Source organism: Sturnira hondurensis, unplaced genomic scaffold (assembly GCF_014824575.4).
Source record: "Sturnira hondurensis isolate 20B ecotype Veracruz unplaced genomic scaffold, ASM1482457v3 Scaffold0008196, whole genome shotgun sequence".
Lineage (NCBI taxonomy): Eukaryota > Metazoa > Chordata > Mammalia > Chiroptera > Phyllostomidae > Sturnira > Sturnira hondurensis.
In genome coordinates this window covers 13,005,186-13,030,390 of record NW_028080827.1, presented here as the reverse complement: position 1 = coordinate 13,030,390, position 25,205 = coordinate 13,005,186, and the positions used below count along the sequence as shown (strand labels likewise).

Sequence of the window (25,205 nt, the reverse complement as noted above, 5' to 3'; positions counted from 1 at the left end):
TTATCAGGATCAACCTTATGAACAAAATCTCCTGACAGCCCCTCCTCTTTCCTCCCCCTGAAGCAAGGTTACAAAACCAAATATCTGTGAGGGTCAGGCAGGTGACATAAATGAGTAAAGCACATCATGTATAATGCAATAGGGAGTGGTGGGGACTTTGGAGAACTGGAAAGGGCATCCCTCAACTACAAGGAGCCAGAATTCTGCTCCACCCATGACTGACCATCTGGGGATGCCAGGTCCATTTTTCCAGACCATCTGATATTTCGAGGAGAGCCAGGAAATCCAGACTTGTATGTAAAATCACCTTTTTAGTGTTAACAACTCACTTAAAAAGTATTTAAGATGATGCAGATCAAACAATGTACTTCCATGAGCCAATATTGGCCTACCGACACCCAACTTGCAACTTCTGATTTAAAAAAAAATTAGCAGGGACATCAGCTCCTGAAGTCTCCGGAATTGCATTTCACTGCTGACCAAAAGAACACCTGCACTGTAGGGCTACTGTGAGATCCTCACCACTAATGGTCATGGAGCAGTCCACAGTACGCTACAAACTGAAAGCTGGAAAGGACGCACAGTAATACTGCTCTTGCCCTTGAACCAAATCATTCTTGAATAACACGACAGCAGTAAGGCTTCATTTATAATGACCATCACACCCACTAGTAGCCCTCATGGGATTGGTGAAAAGAAAAAGTATACCTTAGATGCATATTTTCCATATATTATACCTTTCCTTGGTGACAAGAGAAGGAAATACAGTGCTCCGTCGGGCCATTTTTCTTTTTAATAATTCACATCTGTTTAAAAAAATAAGTGTTATATTATTTAACAGTTTATAACCAGAACTTAAAGGATCTCTAAAGCATATTACTAGGTTACTAAATGAATCACAAATTATGCTGGCACACTGATCAGTTATATTATTAAAGACTTTATGTCTTATATATGAAAGAAACAGAAAATGTTTCCAAATAAGGAGAGAAGAATTAAGCAAAATCAAATTGCTCCTGAAATGAATGTTGCTCAGCCTTGTGAGATACGGACAGACAAGGACTGTTAAAAGTAGGCTCCTGAGGTCTCCCTGCCCCATATCTGTGTCAAGCTTCAGAAATTGCTTTTACAGAAACATGACAGTTTTCTTTAACAGGCTTATTTGATCTTTTACATCTCTGTAGAAATTACAGAAAACATCCTTAGTAAATAGATCACAGAAAATTTAGTAAATTATACAGCAAAATAAAAGCACTTCTTTCTAAATTAACCTTTAATAAAATACAATATAGCCCTGGCTGGTGTAGCTAAGTGTACTGAGCACTGGCCTGTGAACCAAAGGGTTGCCTGTTTGATTCCCAGTCAGGGCATATGCCTGGGTTGTAGGCCATGTCCCCAGCAGGGGGCGCATGAGAGGCAACCACACATCCATTCCCTCTCTCCCTCCCTAACCCTCTGTCTAAAAATAAATAAATAAAATCTTAATAAAAAACAATATATAGTCAGTAGGCTCTAATTTGAGGGAATCTCTGTTCAATAAGAGAATGAGAATAATATTCTTCATTAAACTTTATTATAAGATATAATCATTCATATTGCATCTTACATGTAAGGAACATTTACTTGATCATCACAACGCATTAGAAATCTGAACACAACTGGAGGGGTTTAAAAATACTTCATTACTGAGGTTTCTCAATGCTGTTGCTTATTGCCTTAAAACAATGAATGCCTAGTAACTCTGATCTAATTCAGTAATTAGTTCTCAGTTAGACTCTGGATTCAGAAAGCATTTCTGATTGAAACAATTGTTTTGGCATCATCTCTCCAGTGTGTTATTTTTAGTTTTGCACTGTGAACATTTCACTTTCCTAGACACAGAACTTTAAATTTAAGCAAATTACATTTAAGAAAAGTGACTCACGCTAAACAAGCTATGATGCCAAAAAAGTTCTTCAGTGAAGATAATGATTTCTGCCATTTAGACTACCTAAAACTAGGACAGTGTGGAAGATGTTAATATTCAGGATCATATAATCTTTATAAATTTAAAGCTTTAAAACACCTTAGATGAAATGTTGGCCTATAGAACAAACCAACCTAAGAAACATTTATTTGGCATTGATTCTGTAGCCAAGTAATCTAAACAGGTAAGACAAAATCCTCTCCCTCAAGGGCTTCCCAGCATACAGAGAAAGGTAGACAGCTATGCCAATCAAGACGCAATGGGGTGGGGGCAGTGGCTTTGGAATCACAGGAACAACAACAACAAACATGGAAGGAAACACTGATTGGAAAAGACACATGTACACCATGTTACATGCGGTGTTATTCACAACAGCCAAAATATGGAAGCAACCTAAGTGTCTACTGATAGATGAATGGATCAAGCAAATGTGCTATACGCATACCATGAAATCTCACTCAGCCATAGTGAAGAATGACATCTTGCCACTTGCGACAATACTAATGGACATCAGTGGTAATCTGCTAAGAGACATAAGTCAGGCAGAGACAATTACCAGGTGATCTCACTTATAGTTTGGATCTAAACACAAAACTTAAAACGAACAAACAAGAGAACAGAAAACCAAGCTCAGAGATACAGAGAACAGGTTGGTGGTTGCCAGAAGCAGGGTTTGGTGGGTACAAAATTGGTGAAAGTGGTCACAAGGTGCAAACTTCCAGTCATCCAGTAAGCAAGCCAGGGGGGTGTGACGTACAGCGTGGAGACCGCAGCGAACAACACTGCGTTCTTTTCTGAAAGTTGCTAAGAAAGTAAATCTTAAAAGTCCTCATCCTGACACAAAAATACTTTTATAATAATGCCTGTTGTCAACTAGATTTACTGTGGTGATTTGGCAATGTATACAACTATGAAATCATTATGTTGTACACCTGAAATGAATAATATCATATGTCAATTATACCTCAATTAAAAATTGACATTAAAAAACACATGGGGAAGAAAAAGAGAGGCTTCATATTTCTTGGTTAGCAGCTAGATTGGGGAAGCACTGATAAGAATAAGAGTTTCCAAAGCACAGAGCAGAGAGATTGTTTCACACTTTTTCTCCTCCACACTCCAACACTACCTCCACTTCCTTTACTCTCAGTACACTCTGACCTAACCCACTGCCCCAGCCTCATCCTTGGCCACTCTTACCAATTTGCCTTCTCCAGTCAACTCTAACCCTCCCCCTGTCACTCTACCCACCACAGTCCTTGAACACACCATGCACGTTGCTGCCATCAGATCTGTGCCTGTGAACTCGAACAGAAATGCCCTTCCCGTCTCCACCTGCCTAGAAAACTCCTATTCATCCTGTAAGGCCCCACCTGCCTCTCAATCCAATAAAATGTCTCCCTCGTTTGTATTTCTTCAGCTCTTTATTCTGTCTGTTATATACTACTTATACTGTGTCATCATTTCTAACTGTTCAGCAGTCTGTCTTTCCTACTAAACCAAATACTTATTAAGGGGACCTTTCAAATCTTAATTGACATAGAGCTGACCTACAGGACCCCACACATGTTTGTAAGAGCATGATTAGAATTCCTGGATCAGAAACTGCAGCAATAAAGGCATCAGGCAATACAGCTTCGTTTAAAAGCATGGTTCCTCACTGGTACTGCACCCCAAGCATTAACACTGAATATACTATCTGTGCACGAAGGGAGACTTTTGGAATCCCCCTTCATTCACCTGCAACTATCCTGCCTGAGCTACAGAAGCCCGGCCACACCAGCTTCCTGACAAAGGAGTCTACCCACCACTCACTATCTGAGACTGCTTTTCAATAACACACTTTCCTATTACCAAGCATTATGCACTTTCTATGATGAGAAATGCCACGTGGCATGAGTTCACAACACACACTCAGGTCTGTTCAGAATCGGTGCCCTTTCTCATGGATGTTTATCTGGTTGGTTAGTATCAATGGGATACCAATCTGGTCGCTTGGCCAGAACAATGGGATCTGTATGGCAGACAAATAAGGATTAGAAACAACTAAATTGCTGGATTAAATGACCTCAAAGGTCATTTCCAGATCTTCCCGTTGTCTATTCTGGATCACCCGCCTGAGGTCGTCGGCTCCTGTACGTTTATAAATCTGGGCTCTAGCAGTGTATCTACAGCATTATTAGGCAGGCCCTGGATGCATATTATTTTGATTGTGCCATGTTTCACGGTTATAATATCAATCTCCAGTTCATGAGTTTAAAAATTGGGGGAAATTAGGGGAAGAGACAGGTAGGTAAAGCAGGGAAAAATCATAATTGCCCTAAATATGCAATGTCAGTGAAATTTCAGGAATATGCTATTATCTATATTGTTTGTGATTATGAGGATTCTGAGGTATATATGAATATATTTTAATGACAAAGGGAGACATTAATGTCAATCAATTCTTATATTTTACAAGTAAATGACACTGGGCAGAAATACCTATGGTATCATTTTAAAGTAAATGATAAATGAACTTAATAAATTAAAATGACAATTTTTACTGAAAAAATTTTTTATTTTTTTTTAAATATTTTATTTATTTATCTTTTTAGAGGGGAAGGGAAGGAGAGAGGAAAGAAACATCAATGTATGGTTGCTTCTTGTGCATCCCCTGCAGGGAACTGGCCCCTGCAGGGAACTGGCCTGCAACCCAAGCATGTGCCCTGACTGGGAATCGAACCGCGATCATCTGGTTCGCAGGCCCGCACTCAATCCACTGAGTTTACTGAAAAATTAAATCCAACCATGTACAAGTTAAGTTAGTTTTTCAGTTCACTACTAAAATACAGTGCTGATGTGTTCTGACGAGTGTCAGAATAGAAAAGTAGGCAAAGCATTTATGAATAAAGTGGTTGTAATTTGGTGGTGGGGGAAAAAGCCTATCTCCTTATACTTAAAAATAGAGTGAAAGGAGAGAGGGTGGAGAACAGTTGAGAGTTTGTGCAGAACGACAGGTGGGAGTCTTTCTCTATCTTGATCTCTAACGCCACGCCGTGGCCTCTGGGCTCTGACCTGGGGCAGCAAGGAGCCATCAGGGAGCTGTGAGACCCCAGCTGCCAGGGTGTCTGGGGCAGGCAGAAGTCAGAAGAGGGGAGAGGTGGGCGTGCAGATGCTCCATAAGGGATTTAACTAGTGGAGGATGGAACAGGGTCTGGGGAGGAGGAGGGACTGAGGGGTCCCCTGCGTTTCTTCATTTCTTTCTCCCCAGCTCTTTTCTGGCTCTTCTCCCTCACCTCTCTCGACCTTCTCTCTGATTTCCTTTTTCTTTTACGACCACTAATGACTCTCCACTCATTTTCCTTTGCCGGTTTCCTTTTCTTAAATGTCCATTTTCACTATCCATTTCCCCACCCTGTACTGTCCCCCCTTTCCCTCTTTCTCTTTATCTCTTTTTGCAACTACAGTCCAATATACTATTCTATTTTGAAAACATGGGTGGCGGGGTCAGAAAGGTACTTGTATGAATCTTGGCTTCCCCATCAACTTTGTGATCCTAGCAGGCTGGCCTCCATGAGTCAAGTTGCAGACCATATAAACAATAGCTGCTCACGCTCATGGAGTGTTTACCCTGGGTTAGGCACTCATGGGGACGATTTACATGCATTAATTGAATTCATCTTCACAACCATTTGTGAAGGGACAACTCTTATTATCCCCCTTTAGCCAGAGCAAACTGGCAGTTAGGAATGTTCACCTGGCCCAACATCATGTGGCCGGGAGGGAACAGCACCAGGCGTTGCCCACAGGGAGGCTGTGGGGGAGCCAGACAGGGTCTGGCCCTGGGGCAATGGGCACACTTCCGTAAGAGCTGGTTCCCTCCCCTTCCCTGGTTAATCACACCTAATAATAGGCAATATATCGATTTTTAAAAATAAAACTTTACATAGAAGGTCCAGCAAATACTATTCCTTTGTTTAAAGAGCTATGATATTGTTTCCTGCGTGGGGCTAGTGGGGACATTATTAGGTACCAGTGTAGCCTCCCATCTGGGCTCCTCCTGGCGTCAGTGAGCGCTGAGGGGACAGATGGACAGAGACGACGCTACTGTCACTCGTATTTTTTTAAGGCAGAGCATATACATAAAAACAAAAAACCCAAAGCTTTGTAACACACATATTCTATGTGAAGAAATTTGAAACATTTTAAGAAACTCCTTTTATTAAACTGAAAAATGCTTTGTGTGATTAACAGAGTAATATATTAAATTTTAGCCTCTACATAAAGGGGTAGAATAAGGTAAAACCACCATCCAGAAATTGCTGATGTTTCTATCAATTTACATTTTTAAGATCTCTTTTCAAACACATATAATTTTCTCTTTTTTTAAATGTAAGTATATTGGTATACAATATTGTATTAGTTACATTAGTTTCAGGTATGTGGCATTTTTATACCTTACAATGTGATGACCCCACTAATTTTAGTGATCATCTGTCATCATGCAAACTTGCAGTATTATTGGCTACATTCCTCTTCACCTCTTTCACCTATCACCCCACCCCTTATAATTTTCTTTTTTGAAAAAAATTAAAGCACACTCTATACTATGTATACCTTGAATTTCTTAATTGACACTATATTGTGAACATCTTTCTATGTTGATATTACATCATGACTTTGATGCCTGCATAATATTCCACTGAATGAATACACCATAATTGCTCGGCAGCCCCTGACTGACAGACATTTCCACTGAAATCACTGAAATGCTATTTATAATCATGGCTTAGTTCAACTTTTCGGTCTCTTATTTTCCTTTCCTTTGTTCTATGAAATGAACACCTATAGTATAAAAAGTCAGTGGGGCAGATGGCAAGACTGTAAAAATGAAATCTGAAGCATTTAAAGGGATGATGTCAGCAGATCCATAAGAACAATCCAAGATACTGCTGGGACTCACAACCGAAACAAGGCAAACAGCGCACTTGTGATTCCTGGTTCAGTGTCAGTCTCTGGCTCCATGCTGTGAGCTCCATGGGAGCTGTGCTGTCCACGGCTGTATCCCAAACACCTGGCAAATGGTAGCTGATCAATACATGCTTCCTGGATGAATGAATCTTAAGGATACATGACTGAAATGAAGTCATTTTATAATGTTGAATGTAATCAATTGAGTAATATTCTGACTTGAGAATAAATGTGCAATCAGAAAGGGAGATGGTATGCACAGCATCTCTAGTAAAAGCAGAGTTTGAAGAGGTAAAATTTATCAGTGTTTCCAAGAACCAAGAATCCAGGACCATGAGAAGAGTTCTATAATGGAGAGGGATGATTAAGCTCTCATGGTCCAATGATATTACTCTAAGATAATCCTGCTCAAGACTCTTGCCCTGAGCCCAAACTCACCAAGCACACCGTTTAGCTTTTCCACGTGGGTGTGCATAAAAAGGGAATATGCAGGAATCAGCAAACTCAAGTCCCAGTCTATCTGCCAGCTACTTTTCTCATTGTGAATTAACAATTGGAATTACACTTTTGATGGGAACCTGGCTTGGGTAAGTCGGTCTCCCAAAATCTGCTCATCTTTGTCGTCCTAATAGTGATGAGCATCTAAACCCACAACACGGAAATGTGGTATCTGTCATGGTGGACACTCTTCTATACCTCCACCTTCTGGAGTCTACACCTTGTTAATTTTCTCCTCTTCAAGCTAGGTGTGACCTAGAGTTACTCTTGTCCCCCCCACCCCCTGGGATATTCTTTATCCTCACTCGACATTTTTTTTCATTGTTTTTTAGAGAGAGTAAGAGAGAAGGGGAAATATCAATGCAAGAGAGAAGCATTGATTGTTTGCCTCTCCTACGTGCCCACACCAGGGATCATACATGCCTGAACAGGGGACCAAACCTGCAACCTAGGTATGTACTCTGACCAGGAATCAAACCTGCAACCTTTCAGTTATGAGCCAACACTCCAACCAATGGAGCCACACCGGCCAGGGCTCTGTGACTTACTCTTAACCAACAGAATACAGCAGAGGCCAGCCAAGTGGCAGCCATCTGTGCTCAGTTGGCAGTTGGAGTCAGCTGGGATCTTAATGCCAAATCACAGAGGGTATAGTTCTGCTTACTAGAAATATTTTAAATTTATTTTAATGTTTAGTTATTTATTTTGTAATCTAACTTTTAAGTCATTTAATAGATTTCTAAATGATTGTCTTGCTTAGAAAAACTTCTCAAAAGAATATTGAAGACAGAATAAGAACTTTAACAATTTTTTTTCTAATAAGAGTGGCTCTGTTCTGGCCAAGGGAAGCAAATGATAAAACAAATGATAAAACAAATCTAATTTGTCACAAGAGATACCAGTTCATTCCATCAGGTTGGCAAAAAGGAAGAGCGGCAAGACCACGTGCGGACGGGAACATATGTGCAACGAGGGAACACCAGATGGGAATGTGAACCAGATGGGAATGTGAACCGGCACCACCACGCTGGATGGCAACCTTCACCATCTAGAAAAGCTAACAGTGCACAAATCCCATGACCCGATAATCCCAGTGCTAAGGAATCTCCTCGAACCTTCTCAACTTGTTCACAAGGAGACACAAGAACACTCAATGCAGCACTGTTTCTAAGAGCAAGAGAGTGGGCTAGGGAGGGCTGAGTGCCCATCATGAAGCAAATGGATGAATAAACCATGACATATTCATGCAATGAAGGAACAAACGGTTTTGGAAATACGTAAATAAGAATTGCAAGTCCCAATATGAATGAATCTCACAAATACATTAAGTAAAAAGCAAGCTGAAGGATATGTACTCTTTGGTGGCATTTTATAAAGGTTTAGAGTATGCCAATAATATGCCAAATCTGTAACATTTAAAGATGAGTATGAAAATGACATACACCAAATCAGAGTGCAATTTACCTCTGAGTGAGAGATGAAGGGTCATACAGAGGGGTATGGGGACTTCAATTAAATGTGTATTTTACTTCTTCAGCTAATTTTTCATTATATCACTTACAAAGAAAGAGAAATGAATTGCTTCTTCCTACCCCACTTTAAAAAATGTATATATCTAAATATATATCTATACACATACATATGTATGTGTATCTATACACATACATATATACACACATATATATACACATATATATGCATATCTCCCTGGGCAGGTGGCTCAGTTGGTTGCCACATTATCTCATACACACACCAAAAGGTTGCAAGTTTAATCCCCAGTCTGGGTGAGTATGGGAAGCAACTGATTGATGTCTCTCTCTGTCTCTGCTTCCCCCTTCCTCTCTAAGGTCCATAAGCATATCCTTGGGTGAGGATTAAAAAAAAAACAAATATGTGAAGACCATGAGCTCAAGCAGAGTCGGTCACATTGCTAGTCTCTCAAGGGCATGCACAGAACTTGATCTTGCCCAAGACATTCTGGGGACCATGACATCAGAATTACAGCACAGTTGTAACTAATCTTTACCAAATCTTTACCCTGAAAGCATTTTATCCAGACTTACTATGTGATCTTATCTATATATTAATATTTCTATAATGTCTATTGGTTAAATGTCCAACAATAAAAAAGTAGTTAATAAAACATAGCACATCCACTCAAAAGATTATCAATAGCTATTTCAAATAATGGTCACAAAGGCTATGAAGTAACACAGAAAATATTTACACACTAACTATAATGTTAAAGTTTTTTAAAAGAACAAGATTTAAAAAGAGATTTATAGTACCATATAGAACCATAATCAGAGTCTGGAAACCAGAACTTTGCTCCATGAAATCACAACTTAGGTGGTGCAAACATTTAACTCAGGAATTTAAAAGAACCCGACAATACTTTAAGTTCCATCCTTGTCATGCCCTATCCTCTTCCTTCTCCTCCTCTTCCCCCACAAGGTAAAGAGATTACCAGAACCCGGAGCAGCAGAGATAGGTGGAGAGGTCCAGGTCAGGACAAGACAACCACCAAACCTCTGTATGCACAGGTTTTCCTTCCCTCTCCTATCTGCCCCACCCCTGGGCCCCTCTTTCTCTTTCATGCTGCTCCCCCACCCCTGTGCCAAACTGGAGGAGCTGCTCCGTGGTGTGAACACGCTGGTGTCTGGGTAACATCATTGGTTTTCAGTACCAGGAGGAGGAAGAGGGCTGAGCAACTGCAGCCAGGGACTAATTCCAAAATCAAAGTGTCCAGATTGATAAGAAGGTCAAAGCAGGACCACTGATGATAGTAGCAGGAGTTTTCTACAAATTAATCACAGGGCCCAGATTGGGGGAGTGCTGCCAAAGTATGTGCAGTGAAAGTGAAAAAGCACACATAAGCACACCCTGTCTCCTTAATAGACAGTTCCCACCCTGGCGAGGGTGGCTCCGTTGGTTGGGCATGGTCCTGCACACTGAAAGGGTGCCGGTTTGACTCCAGTAAGGGCACAGGCCTGGGTGGCAGGTTCAGTCCCCAGTCGGGGTGCACACAGAAGGCAGCCAATGGCTGTTTCTCTTACACCAGTGTTCCTTTCCCTCTGTTTCTCCCTTCTTTCCCCGCTCTCTAAGATCAAACATAAAATTAATAGGCAGCTCTCCTCTCCCTATACCTGGCCAGAATTTTGGAGAATAAATGAATAAGAAATATACTGGGCTAACACTGTGCTAGCATGTTTGGGGATGTAGATAGCACTATAGTTGCAAGGTGAATCTGGGGGAAATTTGGATGAGTCATCGAATGAGGGAAGATTATGAGGCCGTGCACAGCCTCTAAGCCACTGGGCATCCTCACACCAAAATGCCCTTCCTTGAATACTTCAGGTCAATGGCAACTGAAGCTTACCTGACACACCTTGACAACTGGTTCTAGCGTACATTACTCTAGCAATCCAGAACTCCCTCCCATTCTGGGGAGAGTGGGGCAAGGGGTCTAGTGCTACAAGTACTACTACATACTTTTTTTTTCAAATAGAGAGTTTATTTATCTTTAGAGGGGAAGGGAAGAGGGAGAGAAATATCAATGTATGGTTGCCTCTGGTGTTTCCCCTGCCGGGAACCGGCCTGCAACCCAGGCATGTGCCCTGACTGGGAATTGAACCAGGATTGTCTGGTTCATAGGCCTACGCTCAATCTACTGAGCTACACCAGCCAGGGCTAAATACTTTTTTAAACAGTGGAAAGAAATGAGTAAAAATAAACAGTGGCAATGGATACATTTTTATTCTACTCCTCCTAATTTTCAAAATGCTATAATAAAGCGTGCTATTCTCACAATAACAAAAATTTAAATAAAAACTTCTTGAATGAAAGAAGAGCCAATAAGAAAAAAATACAGAAATTCCCCATTTACAGCTATCAAAAACAAGAGACGAGCCTGATGTTGGATTTAAAAGATGATATGATTCAGTTAAAATAAGTTTGCAGAAAGTTTTTTTTTACTATGGTTAAAAACACATACCATGTTATATTAACTAACTTTATGGTTATAATAACTTCACATACCTATACTAAATCAACATGCTGTACACCTTAAACTTATATAATGTTATATGTCAAATATATCTCAATAAACTCATAAAGTTTATGCCTCAGTAAAGCTGGGAGCCTGGCCAGGTTTCATCCCTGGTCAGGGAACATACAAGAATCAACCAAAATGCATAAGTAAGTGAAAAAACAAATCAATGTAATTTTCCTCTCTCCTTTCCTCTCTCTCTCTCTCTCTCTCTAAAATCAATTTCTAAAATTAGAAAAAAATGAGATTTAAAAAATAAATAAAAATAAAGCTGGGAAAAAGCATACCATAACAGTTACCATCTTACACATTTTAAGCACACAGTACAGTAGTGTTAACCATATGTACATTGTTGTACAACAAAGCTCTAGAACCTTTTCATCTTCCCAAACTGAAACTCTGTATCCATTGAACAACTGACTCCCAGTTTGCTGCTAATTCTTACCCATCCCCTTACGCACATAATGAGGCTTGAGCCCAGTACCCTTAGTGAAGCCCTGGATTGCCCAACTATCAGGGAATCAGGCATCGTGTGCAGGCTCGGTGGCTCGGGCCGCCAGCACAGCACACCCTCAGCCGGACGTTCCAGGGACAGTATGGATCCCTTTACAGGGTCCCACGGCACATATTTCTAATGCCTTCTGTGAAAATGATCTTGATTCCTCTTTGTATGACTGGTTTTCTTCCTCCTCCACTCTGTCACACTCACCAGGGAAATTCTGTTGAATGAAGAAAGGTAAGGGTGGCTGTATTACTCACCCATAAAAAAAAAAGAAACAAACAAACTTCAAAATGCTCCAAAGATTGATGGTGGCCTTCCAGCCAGCACAGGAATTACTGCATGACTGGTGGGAGCTGGCAAAGCGGCAACATACGCTCAGCCTCTGTCAGACAGAGTCACAGATGGGCTGGAATCATCTGGACCCCTGGAACCCAGCAGCCATTCATGTTGTTCTGATCTACTCTAGAATGACGTTAACACTTTAAAGAGAACCCCTGCAGAAACAGATTGGTCTTTGTTCCTGTCTATTAATAACATATTTGAAATGCTATTTAAATCTTCTATTGTTATTTGAACTTTTCATGGATTATTTGGGGGCAGCAGGAACCGTATACCCTATGAAATCTGTAATCCCTGTGTAAACCAGCACAGCATCTCTTCACAGACACTCCTAAATATTTGTTCATTTGCTTGTTTTTCTAATTTGGTAGGGCCCATTATTTTAATTATGGAGTTGCTCTGCTCAAAAGGCATATCGATGGCTGACTCAGGGCTCCTTCCAGCTGCAAGCTTGGCAGACTGCTTCAGGTCGCCCTGCTTGGGCACTCACTCACACACACACACACACACACACACACGCACACGCACCCGCACAGAGAGAGAAGTGTCTTAATATTACTGTTAGGGTGTATTATTATGATCAACAGCTATATTTGGCAACTTCTCTTTCCAGCATTAGAGAAGACACATTGCTAAATGTTAAAAAGGGACTCTGTCGAGTGCAACAGCTAGAACAGAAAAAAATAGTATTACAAGCTGGTGTAAACGCTCAAGCTACTAAACTACTGATACCTGCAGATGCACCAAGGATCACACAGAGGAAGGGAGGCACGATTTTCTATACTCATGCCGATAGGCTGCTGATTGTGACTCTTGGGTTCTGCTCCACGAATTTCCAACTGAAAAGCTAAGGATTTGGGCTTGGAAGAAAGACCCAGCCTCCAGTCTCTGCCCTTTTCCTCATACTTAGTGGGCGGGGCTGGACTTCTCAGCTGAACAGGGGCTATGAGAGACTCTTTATTTGGAGTAACGGCTTGAGTTCAGTGCATTAATTTTATAACTATTTTAGAGGGAGCAAGGGAGGCCTGCTGAGCCCTTCTGGAGATAATTAAAAATGGGGGGAAAATAAATATGAAATAAACAAAAACAAGCTGAACACAACAGGGGTTTCTGAATAACATCTTCCCGGTTAAACAATTTTAAGAATTCCATCATGGGAAAGCAGCCCCCACACACTCTCTCCCACATAAACACGCTTTTCATCTAAGCCCCACTCAGCTACGCAGCAGAATCTCTTGCCTTCACGCCTGTAGCTACTCTGTCCAGAGAAGATGTTATCTGCGCAAAGCATTCCGAAGAGGGGAAAAAGCCGACCACCGGCCAGCAAGTACAGGCACATCTTGAGGAGAAATACTATCCTTATAATAACCTTGACAACTCCCCACCCTCACATCTGGTTTCTGATCTCAAATGCCAGTTTTGCCTGAGCAGAGACTGAAACATTCAGGCCTTTGGAGATCTGTCAGCCAGCACATTCTCTGTGACTTTCCTGGTGTACCAGGAAGGTAATCAAGTACACCATTTTATTGTCACTGATAACTACATTTTTAAAATACCAAGAACCTTGAGCCCTGGGAGCGGGGCGGCGGGGCAGGGATTGACAAAAGACCACCAAGTAGTAAAAAGTGACTGTTTAATCATCTTTCACCTGCTTTTATGTGAAAACCCATGACACATAGCCACATCTAATAAGTCAAAAAAATAAAATAATCTGTATAAGGAGAGGAAGGAAATAGAAGAGCTAAGAAGAGGAAGGAAATAGAAGAGCTAAGAAGAGAAAGGAAAGGGCGGATAGAGTGAGGGGAAGAAGAGGGGAAGGCATGCGAGAGGGCGGAGGAAGGACAGGTGGCTGCTGGCAGGCAGGGAGTGGGCCAGACCGTGCGAGGAGAAAGACAGGACGCTGGAGGGCACAGAGGGAGGACGTGAGCCTGAGAAACTGCTTCGCACACATTCGGCTGCTCATTTGGGATGTGAAGAAATAGACGGGCCAATTTTAATATGCTATGTTAGATTTCTCTACTCTTTTTTAAAATACAATATATGCTTACAACATGAAAACACCTTTCTGCAGCACCCATCATTTTGCTAAAAGGCCCTATTTTTATCATATTTTATTGATTATGTTATTATAGTTGTCCTGATTTTTCTCCCTTGGCTGCCCTCCAGCCAGCACCCCCCACTCCCTCAGGCAATCCCCACACCACTGTTCATGTCCACGGGTCATGCATACAAGTTCTTTCATTATTTCATTTCCTGTGCTGTACTCTACATCCCCATGGCTATTCTGTAATTACCTATTTGTACTTCTTCATCCCCTCACCTGTTCAACCATTGTCCCCTACCCTCTCCCATCTGGCAACCAGCAAAACGCTCTCCATATCCATGATTCTATCTTTGTTCTTGTTTGCTTAGTTTGCTTTTTAGATTCAATTGTTGATAGGTATGTATTTGTTGTCATTTTATTGTTCATAGTTTTGACCTTCTTTTTCTTAAATAAGTCCCTTTAACATTTCATATAATACTGGTTTGGTGATGATGAACTCCTTTCGTTTCTTCTTGTCTAGGAAGCTCTTTACCTGTCCTTTGATTCTAAATAATAGCTTTGCGGGTTAGAGCAATTATGGCTGTAGGTCCTTCATAATAGATTCAATTATGGCTTTTCATGACTTTGAATATTTCTTGCCAATCCCGTCTAGCCTGCGAAGTTTCTTTTGGGACATGAGCTGACAGTCTTATGGGAACTCCCCTGTAGCTAACTAACTGCTTTTCTCTTGTTGCTTTTAATATTCTCTCTTCATCTTTTACCTTTGGCATTTTAATTATGATGTGTCTTGGAGTGGGCCTCTTTGCATCCATCATAATCAGGACTCCCTGTGCCTCTTGGACTTGCATGCCTATTTTCTTCACCAAATTAGGGACGTTTTCTTTCACTATTTTTTCAAATAGATTTCCAGTTTCTTGCTCTTGCTCTTTCCCTTCTGGCACCCCCATGATGCAAATGTTGGACCTCTTGAAGTTGTCCCAGAGTCTGCTTATACTATCCTCACTTTTTTGGATTCTTTTTTCTTCTTGTTGTTCTGATTGGCTACTTGCTTCCTTATGTTCCAAATCATTGATTTGATTTTTGGCTTCATCTACTCTACTGTTGTTTCTCTGTAACTTGCTCTTTATTTTCATTAGTGTATCCTTCATTTCTAACTAGATATTTTTTATGCTGCTGAGGTCCTAAGTTCCTTGAGTATCCTTATAATCAGTGTTTTGAACTCTGTATCTAATAAATTGCTTATCTCCATTTCATTTAGCTCTTTTTTTGGAGTTTTGATCTGTTCTTTCATTTGGGTCATGTTTCTTTATCTGCTCATTTTGACAGCCTCCTTATGTCTGTTTCTATGTATTAGGTAGAGCTGCTTTGACTCTGTGTCTTGTAGCGTGGCTTAATAAAGTAGTTGTCCTGTAAGGTGCAGTGGCACAGCCTCCCCTGTCACCCGAGCTGGGGACTCAAGGTGTGCCCTTCGTTGGGATGAGTACACCCTCCTCTTGTAGTTGAGCCTTGGTCACTGTTGGCAAACCAATGGGAGAGATTTACCCAGGCCAGTCAACTGTAAAGAATGGCTGTGACAACTGACCACCAACCTTCACCCTCCATGGAGAATCAGCTGTGCAGGGGCAGGGTGGTGGTGCTATGATGTAGTCTGTAGCTGTCCACTGGGTACACTGGCCCTGGGATTCCCCAGGTGGTGCAGGCCAAGGTCAGCCCCCACCTGTGTTTTGCCCAGGGCCACCCTGCCTGAGCTATAAAACTATCTGAGATGGCTGCTACTTGTGCTGGGCTCGGAGATTCTCAGGAGAAGCCAAACTGAATCTAGGCTGGCTGCTGCTAGTGCCAGGCCTGGGGCTCACTGAAACTAAAGGTTCCTTGTTTGAAAGGATTTAGGAAGTTGTGAAATGTGAGCCAAGACCAGCCATTCACATGGAAAAGCATGTTGGGTAAAAGGCCCTATTTTGAATTGCCATCCTCTCTTCCTCCTTCCTTTGGAGGAAGATATGGATAGCTCTCACACCCACCACCAGGTACCAGGTGCTAGAAGACAGCTCTATTGTTATCCTGTGCATTTTGCTTAATGATTTTAATCAAGTAATTTAGTCCAGTCAACAAATATTCATTGAGCTTCTTACAGTGCTGAACTAGATACTTCCCCTGCACTCAGGAGCTTCAATTCAATAGGGAAGTAAAACAGGCCACAACCTGGAGAGGTTGGTACCCGCTCATGAGAAGCACAAACCTGGCACTGTCTCTGAACAGAAGGCAGGGGCAGTCTGAACTGGGCCATCAGAAAAAGCATTTGAGGAGCAGGTGTTTGAGCTGGATGTTCAAAGTGCTGGGTTAGGTAAGTGCAGGGCAGATGAGACAGTATAGAGGGAAGACAAAGCAGAGGAGGTGCTGACTAATGAAAATTACTGAGTACCCAGGTTCCTATTGGTAAGCAGTGACAGACAAGGCTGGGACAGTCACTGGGACTGTGCTCGGAGGCATTGACTTCACAACAGTCTGGAACAGGAGAGAGACCGTAGGACTGGAAAGGAAAGGACCTTGTGAGCAAGGTTGTACACGGGGCACAATAGCTCAACACTCACTGAATGACCAGCTAGTTGTGGGAGTGGGAAGAAGAGAAGAAAAGTGATCGAGATAACCCAGGTGACAGGGAGAAGAATGATAGCACAAAAATCATTAAAGACACACTCAGAGGATGTGGTGCCTCCCCTGTAGAATGCCTCTCTAATAATGGATAACCTGGTTCTATTGTGAGAAAACACCAGAAAAAACCAGGTTGATGGGTTCTCTACTGAATAACCTGCCTGCACCCTTCCAAAGTGTCAGGGTCATGAACGCCAAAGAACAACTGAGGAAGCCACTAGATAACAGGAAACTGAAGAGGCAGAACAACTAACACAGTACAAGATCCTGGATTGCACCCTGGGCCAGAAAGAGACTTTTTAAAAAATACATTTACCCCCATTTTGCTATAAAAGACATTATTGTGACTGTTAATAACACTTAAAGTCTGTAGATTAGATTCTTGTACAGAATCAATGTTCATTTCTTGATTTTGGATGCTGGTCCTTATTTTTTTAGGACATTTACACTGAAGTATTTGAAGGGGGGAGGTAAAGAGGAGCATGTCTACAACTAACTCTGAAATGGTTTGAGCATAATTACAAGAACATACGCATGTGTGCGTGTGTACACAACATGCATGTGTGTGTAAAGAAGGAATGTGATAGAAAAGGATAATACAAGTGTGGTAAATAGTTAATATTTGTAGAGTCTGGGCAACAGGCATATGGGAATTGTTTAAATTATTCTTGCAACTTTTTTGCAAATTGGAATTATGTCAAAATCAAAAGTTTAAAAGGAAAAATGATTAAAGAAGCTAGGATGAAGAGTTGTTCAGAGACAAGATAGTGAGGCTTAGGGGTAGCAGATTCTGAATGGAATTTGGGAGAGGGCAAAGCCCTCTACGGCAGAGCCAGATATGTAGATTTGACAGCATCCGGGGGCCCGAGCAAAACCTGGTGAAAAGCATATTGCCAGAATGCCATTCTCAGTTCTGGTCCTTAATACCTGATGACTCACTAAGTTGCTCTCATGTCTCTCCGCCTCAGTTTCTTCAACTACATTACAGGAATGAGAAGACCCTCTGTCTCACTGAGTTGGAGTGGGAATTGAAGTGCATAGCACAGGTTAGCCACAGCACCCAGTGTGACACCCCATAATTAAGTGCCCATTAACAACTCATGTCAGCAGAGCAAAGGAAGACAAAAACTTCCCCAGAACCCCACCTACTTCCACAGTCAGAAGTTGGGAGGATAAAGGAGATCAGGGTGGTCTGAGTTGCACCTGGAGAACCAGACAAAAAGAGAGAGAGAGGCTCGGGAGGAAGGGGACTGCTGGCAGCAGGCTCGGGGGCAGCAATCAAGGTGGGGACTGGCCTCCACTCTGCAACCAGGACCCCTCCACTGGAGCCCAACAAGAAAGCAGCTTCAACAGAAGGGTGAGGGTGAGGACAGAGAAGCAGGTGGACAGTCCAAGGAGGGAGGCTGAGGGCAGTTCACCTCAGGGACAGAACTGTGCTGCCCACACAGTAGCCCTCAGCCCCATGCAACCACTTAGACTGAATCTGAATTTAAAATTGACAAAAGTCACAGATTCAGTTCCTCAGTCACACTAGCCACATTTCATGTGCTTGGTAGTCATGTAGCTAGTGACTCCCATATTGGACGGCACAAATATAAAGTGTTTGTAACATCGCAGAAATTCTGCTGGACAGAGCTGGGACTCTGGCATAATTTCTCTTATTATGACACTGATGACTTGAGTATATGGGGGAGCAGGGTGAGGAGGGACTGAAGAAACCAGAGAAAGGGAGTAACAAATGGAGCAAGTGTTCAAAAGAGACAAGAAGGGAAGGAAGTACTCCAGAGACCACAAAGTAGGGAGTATATGTGACTTAATTTTGGGAGGGGAATAAGAGGCACTTTCTTCCTTGGAGAAAGAAAATAAAGAAGAACAAAACAGGTGAAGAAAATGCTTGGGGTAGCAAAACTGGGAACTTATACAGAGGTAGAAGGCAGTAAATCGGGATGCAGACATCCTTAATCTTATCAACGAAAAAAGGCAATCTCCCGAACCGAAACCAACTAGAAGTTTAAAGAATGGAAATGTCTGTCATGACCTCCAAAAAATGCAGTCCAGAGTGCATTTAAAAAAGAATTGTTTTCATAGAAAATCAAGACTTAGGTGAGATTAGAGTAGAGCCAGCATAAATTTGGAATGGGCTCAGTCTGCAGGCCTTTGTGACTTTCTCCTAGATGGCCTGGCAGGCTGGGAGAAGAAAAAGCAGATGAGGAGGGTGATTTGGGATTGAGGACTGGAACATGAGAAGTCCAACATGTTAAGACAACAGATTCTGGGATTCCAGACAGAACTGAAATGGCTGGCAACACAGAAGCTCCAAGTGGAGAAATGGAGCCATAAAGGGAGGGAATGGCTAGCAATTAAAGGACCAGAGTCCTTTAATGTGATAGAAAAGGATGTGAGTTTCAGTGGTGGCTGAAACTCAGTGCAGAAGGTGGAGAAAAATCAGCTAACCAGGCTGAAATCCAAGTCGAAGTCCAGATCTGAGAAGTGGAAAAAGTTCCCAAGACTAAACAAGACGTGAGGGAAGTGGAAACCAAAGTCATGAGAGCTGATGTTGAGGACCTTGAGGAACTTCAAGGTCAATGAACTAATACAGGCTCAACGTAACCCCAAAGTCACTGGGAAAAGATAAGATAGAAAAGAGAACCACCCTGGCTGGTGTAGCTCAGTGGATTGAGCGCAGGCTGTGAACCAAAGAGTCACCAGTTAAATTCCCATTCTGGGCACATGCCTGGGTTGCAGGCCAGGTCTCCAGTGGGGGCATATGAGAGGCAACCATACATTGATGTTTCTCTCTCTCTTTCTCCCTCCCTTTCCCTCTCTCTAAAAATAAACAAATAAAATCTTTTTTTTAAAAAAGAAAAGACTTCCAGCCAAGATGGAGGCATAGGTAGACACACTGTGCCTCCTTGAACAACCAAAATAAGAACAACAACAATTCAGAAACAAAGTAATGACCAAAACTGAAAGAAAATTGAACTGTATGGAAGTCTGACAACCAAGGAATTAAAATTGACACATTCATCCAGACCAGTAGGCAGGACGGAGTCAGGCGGACCAGTGGAGAGGGGTCTCAGCACAGGAAGCGGTGACACCGGGGGCACAAGGCATCCTGGACACTCAAGGCACCCGGGGCACACAAGGCAGCACTGGGCAGACCCTGGGCACCCAGGCACTGGTTGGCAGACCCCGGGCGTGGGGTGGCAACAGGCAGACCCAGCGAGGCGGTGACTGAGAAGCGGGGCACTCTGTGCAAGGTGGCTGGCTGACCGGGCATCGGTCTCACATTTGTGCGCCGACAACTGGGGAGCAAGACAGATCGCACAACCCAGGGTCCTAGCACTGGGAAATAAGGCCTCAAAACACAGATTGAAAACACTTGTGGGGGTTGAGGCACAGGGAAAGACTCCCATCTTCACAGGAAAGTTTGCTGGAGAGACCCACAGGGTCCTAGAATGCACACAAGCCCACCCACACAGGAATCAGCACCAGAAAGGCCCAGTTTGCTTGGGGGAAGCTGCAGAAGGGACTGAGGTGCAATAGAGAGCGAAGCAAAGCGCCATGTTTTCCCTCTTGGACCCGCCCCCACATACAGCGTCACAAACCACAACTTAACACCTAAGGCTCCACCCCTCAACATAGCAGGTGCGAACAGACCAAAATATGGCTCAAGCAGAAAAAGACCTCAAAGCCCCAGAGCCAATACTTCTAAGCGACCAAGAGATAGCCAACCTATCAGATGCACAGTTCAAAATACTGGTGATCAGGATGCTCACAGAACTGGTTGATTTTAGTCACAAATTAGAGGAACAAATGAAGGCTACACTAAATGAAATGAAAGGAAATGCACAGGAAACCAATAGTGATGGAAAGAAAACTGGGACTCAAATCAATGGAGAGGACCAGAAAAAAAAAAAAAGAAACATTCAACCAGAACAGAATGAAGAAAAAAATGAGGAGAAGCTTAGGAACCTCCAGGACATCTTTAAACGTTCCAACATCCGGATTATAGGGGTACCAGAAGGGGAAGAGGAACAGCAAATGGAAAACTTATTTGAACAAATAGTAAAGGAGAACTTCCCCAATCTGGCAAAGGCAACAGACTTCCAGGAAGTCCAAGAAGCTCAGAGAGTCCCAAAGATATTGGACCCAAAGAGGAACACACCAAGGCACATCATAATTACATTAGCCAAGATTAAAATGAAGGAGAGAATCCTAGAAGCAGCAAGAGATAAGGGGACAGTTACCTACAAAGGAGTGCCCATCAGACTGTCAGTTAATTTCTCAAAAGAGACCTTGAAGGCAAGAAGGGGCTGGAAAGAAGTATTCCAAGTCATGAAAGGCAAGGACCTACATCCAAGATTGCTCTATCCAGCAAAGCTTTCATTTAGAATGGAAGGGCAGATAAAGTGCTTCTCAGGAAAGGTCAAGTTCAAGGAGTTCATCATCACCAAGCCCTTATTATATGAAATGCTAAAAGGACTTATATAAGAAAAAGAAGATGAAAAATATGAACAGTGAAAGGACAGCAAACTCACAGTTATTAACAACCACACCTAAAATAAAAACAAACTAAGGAAACAACTGGAACAGAAACTGAACCACAAAAATGGAGATCACATGGAGGGTTAGCAACAGGCAAGTGCAGGGGTGAGAATAAGTAGCATAGATGGTAGGTACAAAATAGATAGGGGGAGGGTAAGAATAGTGTAGGAAATGTAGAAGCTAAAGAACTTAAGACACATGGACATGAACTAAAGGGGGGGAATGTGGGAGGGAGAGGGTGTGCAGGGTGGAGGGGAATGAAGAGGGGAAATGGGACAACTTTAATAACATAATCAATATAATATATTTAAAATTATTTATTTATTTATTTATTTAAAAAACTAGAACCAAGTTGGTTGCTCGTTTGTTTGCTCATATTTTGTAGCATCGGGTGAAGTGAGTCCCAAACTTGGGTGTACATCAGCGTCATCTCGGGAACTGTTTTCTCTCCTCGTCTTCCCTCCTCTTACTTCTTCTTTTTGGGTTTGTTTTTAAAATAAGGATTCATAGGTCTTGGCACTTTGATGATTCTAATTTGGTATGTTTAGGACAGTATACAAAGCCACATTTCTCAAAATACTCCAGGTGACTCTGAGGAGTCACTAGGTATGGCAAGCACTAATCTGAATGATGTGGAGCTCAAAGAGACAGCATTATCTAAGAGTAGACTTTGTACTGGTGGCCTCACAGTTTGGAGGTGGCACCGAGGAGCAAGGGGAAGCCCAATCCATACTCCAGTGTGATGAGAGAGGGCTCTGGTGCTCAGAGAAAGACTGGAGATAGGCTCTGCCTCAGAAAAATAAAAATACAGGAGCATGGCTGCAGGATGTAAGAAACAAGAGACTGAGAGTCAGGTTGGAGACACAGGTTAGTGAGAGAGGGGGGCTGAATAGTTCGTGAGGGTCCCTGGTGTCGTAAGGTGTGATTCATTAACAGTTTGTAAGTTTAGTGGTTGAATTCCTGGGCAGTAAAAAATTTTCTGTCTGGATGCTATCAGATTTCTAACATGTAAACCATTAAAGATTATTAAACCCTCGCGTAAACAAGCTTGCAGAAGCTTATTCATTAACGCTGAAAATGTTGTCTTTCCAACCCACATTTTTATACAGATGAAATCCCACTGCAATGACTCTCAAGGACAGCCTTGGAGCTGAAATCCAGAAGGGGCAGCCCCAGGGACCCTGAGAGGGACTAGGTATTTCCTCCCTTCCCTCTCCTTGGAGGAGGGAAGTGTATAAACTGAGAATACAGAAAGGCACCTGGGTGAGAACATAGAAAGGCACCTGGGTGTCTTTTTAGCACCAGCCAATGCCAAAAATAGAAGAGGTATTAGAGCCTACTGGGTCTCAGGAGCACCCTACACACACACACACTTCCTGCAAAGGCCCTGAAGGTTGAGACCAGTGCAAATCCCAGGGCTGGTTCTCAGTAAAGAATATATTTACTTTCACAAACCCAACTGTTATTTAAGAGCAAGCTGCAAATGTTTGCCCGTGCTTCCAACAGACCTGCATTTCTGTGGATTCAAATTATTCCAGCATTATTTCTGGTTACTCCCATGAAATAATTTCTAAAGCTGATATACACAGGCAATGAGATGAGGGTGTGATCGCAGCGAGGAGCTCCCGAGCACCACACACACGCGCACACACAAAACCTCATGCATATTGAAGAAATGACTCACTTAATTTGCTGCTGCCTGCCACTATTGGGTTTTGATTTTACCTGTTCAAATACAAAGTTTCCTGTTAGATGAACTACAGGAAAGAACTCAGGAGTGTTAAGCCTGATTTTGTTTATGACTTTAGAGCACCCGAAAGATTTTAACCTGGGCATCTTGAGAAGCCACTTTCTGGACCACTCACTGCTTTCACTCCATAATCTTTGATAAAACTATAACATTTCTTGCCACTTGAGAGCCAATTAATAGAAGCCCTTATACAATGTATATGGTTAAGCCTTGTCTATCCTGTACCTGCCGAGCCAGTACTTTGGGGCCCTTTGTCATCTCATAGCACAGTGGCACGACAGCATTTTGGAACTGCAAACAACTCAAGCCTCTCCTTTCAACGAAGGGTCGGGGGTTGACCTGTCCAAGGTCACTCAGCTCTGAGCAGTGGAAGGGCTGACTTACCACTACCCCCTGGCAATCTCCGCACCACTCCTGCTCCTCCAAACAGTCCCTCGGGGCTTCTGTTGGTTTGCTAGCTTGCAACCTCTCCCCAGCCCCCGCAAAAATGCAATGCCAGTTGCGCTCGGTGCCCAACTTCATTCCTGCGCGTCAACATGCAGTTAACCCTCTTGCCAGCAGCATGTCACATGGGCCACGCACCTCTCTCTGTGTTTCCCCAAGCTTATCTCCCTGAGGGCTGCCCCAAGGTCAACGGCAGTCTCAGGGAGCTCGGACCGCAGGATGCCCAGTCGGGCGAGGCACTCACCCTCGCGCGGGGCGGGGCGGGGCGCGCCGCGGCTCCCCAGGTCCTCGCGGGCGCGGCTGGGTGCAGTGGCAGCTGGCGAGGACTGTACGGGGTGCCCGGCTGCGGGCCCGCGCCGCGGGGAGCGCAGTCCAATCAGCGCGCGCCTGCCGCCTGGCCCAGCGCGCGGCCCGCCGAGGTTCGCTGCTCCCGGAGGGAGCGAGCCGCCGCGCGCCGCCGGAGCTGCTTCCAGGCGCGTTGCCTGGACGCGGTTGCCGTGGCAGCCGGAGCTGGAGGCTTTCCCCGCGCGCCCGCGCCCAGCCCGGCGGCGCCGCCCCTCCCCCCGCAGCGTTCCCACACCCAAAATAGCCTCTCCTCGTAGCTGCTGTTTCCCACTGAGCTCTCGTCCCAGCGGCTCGGAGTTGGCTGGCGGGGATTTCGCTTATTGGAAAAAAATTCTGTTGTAGGGCTGGGTGATTTGAAGGGAGAGGTGTTGAAATGGTGCCCGATTAAAATAATAGCCATGGTGGTTGCACTGTAATTCTCCATGGAGATCTGGTAACCCTGATTTACGAAACCTCTTCCCCACCCCACCCCCGCAAAACGTTATTTATTTTCACTCACCCTTCCAAACTGAGGAATTTTCTTAGGCCACTGTCTGGGAAACAGCTCGGCGTCGACGCCCCACAAGTGCAGGTGAACTAGCCCTCGCGGCTGCCAAGGGTCGTTTGATGAAACACCTTGATACCCGCCCGGGGACCAAGAATTGTGCCTCCCTGCAACAGACACGACGCAGGAAAGAACTGCTACCACCCCTCTCTCTCACATCCCTTCCTTCTCCCTTCTGCTTCATCCCCCCTCCCAGGGCGTCCTAACTCTTTCCACCTGCCTCTCCATTTGGAATCTAAGCAGGGTGCACAAGCCTAACCACTCACAATTTTGCTTCCTCTCAGTGGGCGGGATTTAATTTGAGCAGAGCTGGGGACCCCCCTTTTGCCCGCCTCAAGGCCTCCGGTTCACACCTCTTTCCTGCCGCTAGTATTTACCCAGTGTAGGTTTCCCCCGTCTGTCTCCCCCACCAGCCTGAGTCCCCTCCCCACGGGGGAAGGACCGTGACACGGTAAGGTTGTGGAGTCGGGCTGAGTGTTTTGGAATCCTCTCTCCAGCAGCTATTTCTGTGTGGGCTTGGGTATTCTATGGCTGTTTCCACACCTATAAAACGGGATAATATTCTCCCCTAC

The 25,205-nt window shown here is 43.5% G+C and overlaps 1 protein-coding gene across 2 annotated transcripts in view; it reads right to left on the bottom strand.

The window, feature by feature from the left end:
* The window catches only part of FAM81A (family with sequence similarity 81 member A), a 71,235-nt gene extending 47,030 nt beyond the window's left edge, over positions 1 to 24,205 (bottom strand). The window contains exons 1-2 of one of the 2 annotated variants that reach the window (XM_037054009.1): positions 23,685 to 24,205; positions 709 to 806 (exon numbers count right to left, since the gene is read on the bottom strand). In XM_037054009.1, the coding sequence (XP_036909904.1) occupies positions 709 to 728 (20 nt within the window). In that variant the 5' untranslated portion in view covers positions 729 to 806; positions 23,685 to 24,205. The remainder of the gene's footprint in view (positions 1 to 708; positions 807 to 23,684) is intronic. The other variant, XM_037054010.1, reaches the window with a different exon arrangement.
* Between the last annotated feature and the right edge of the window lie 1,000 nt (positions 24,206 to 25,205).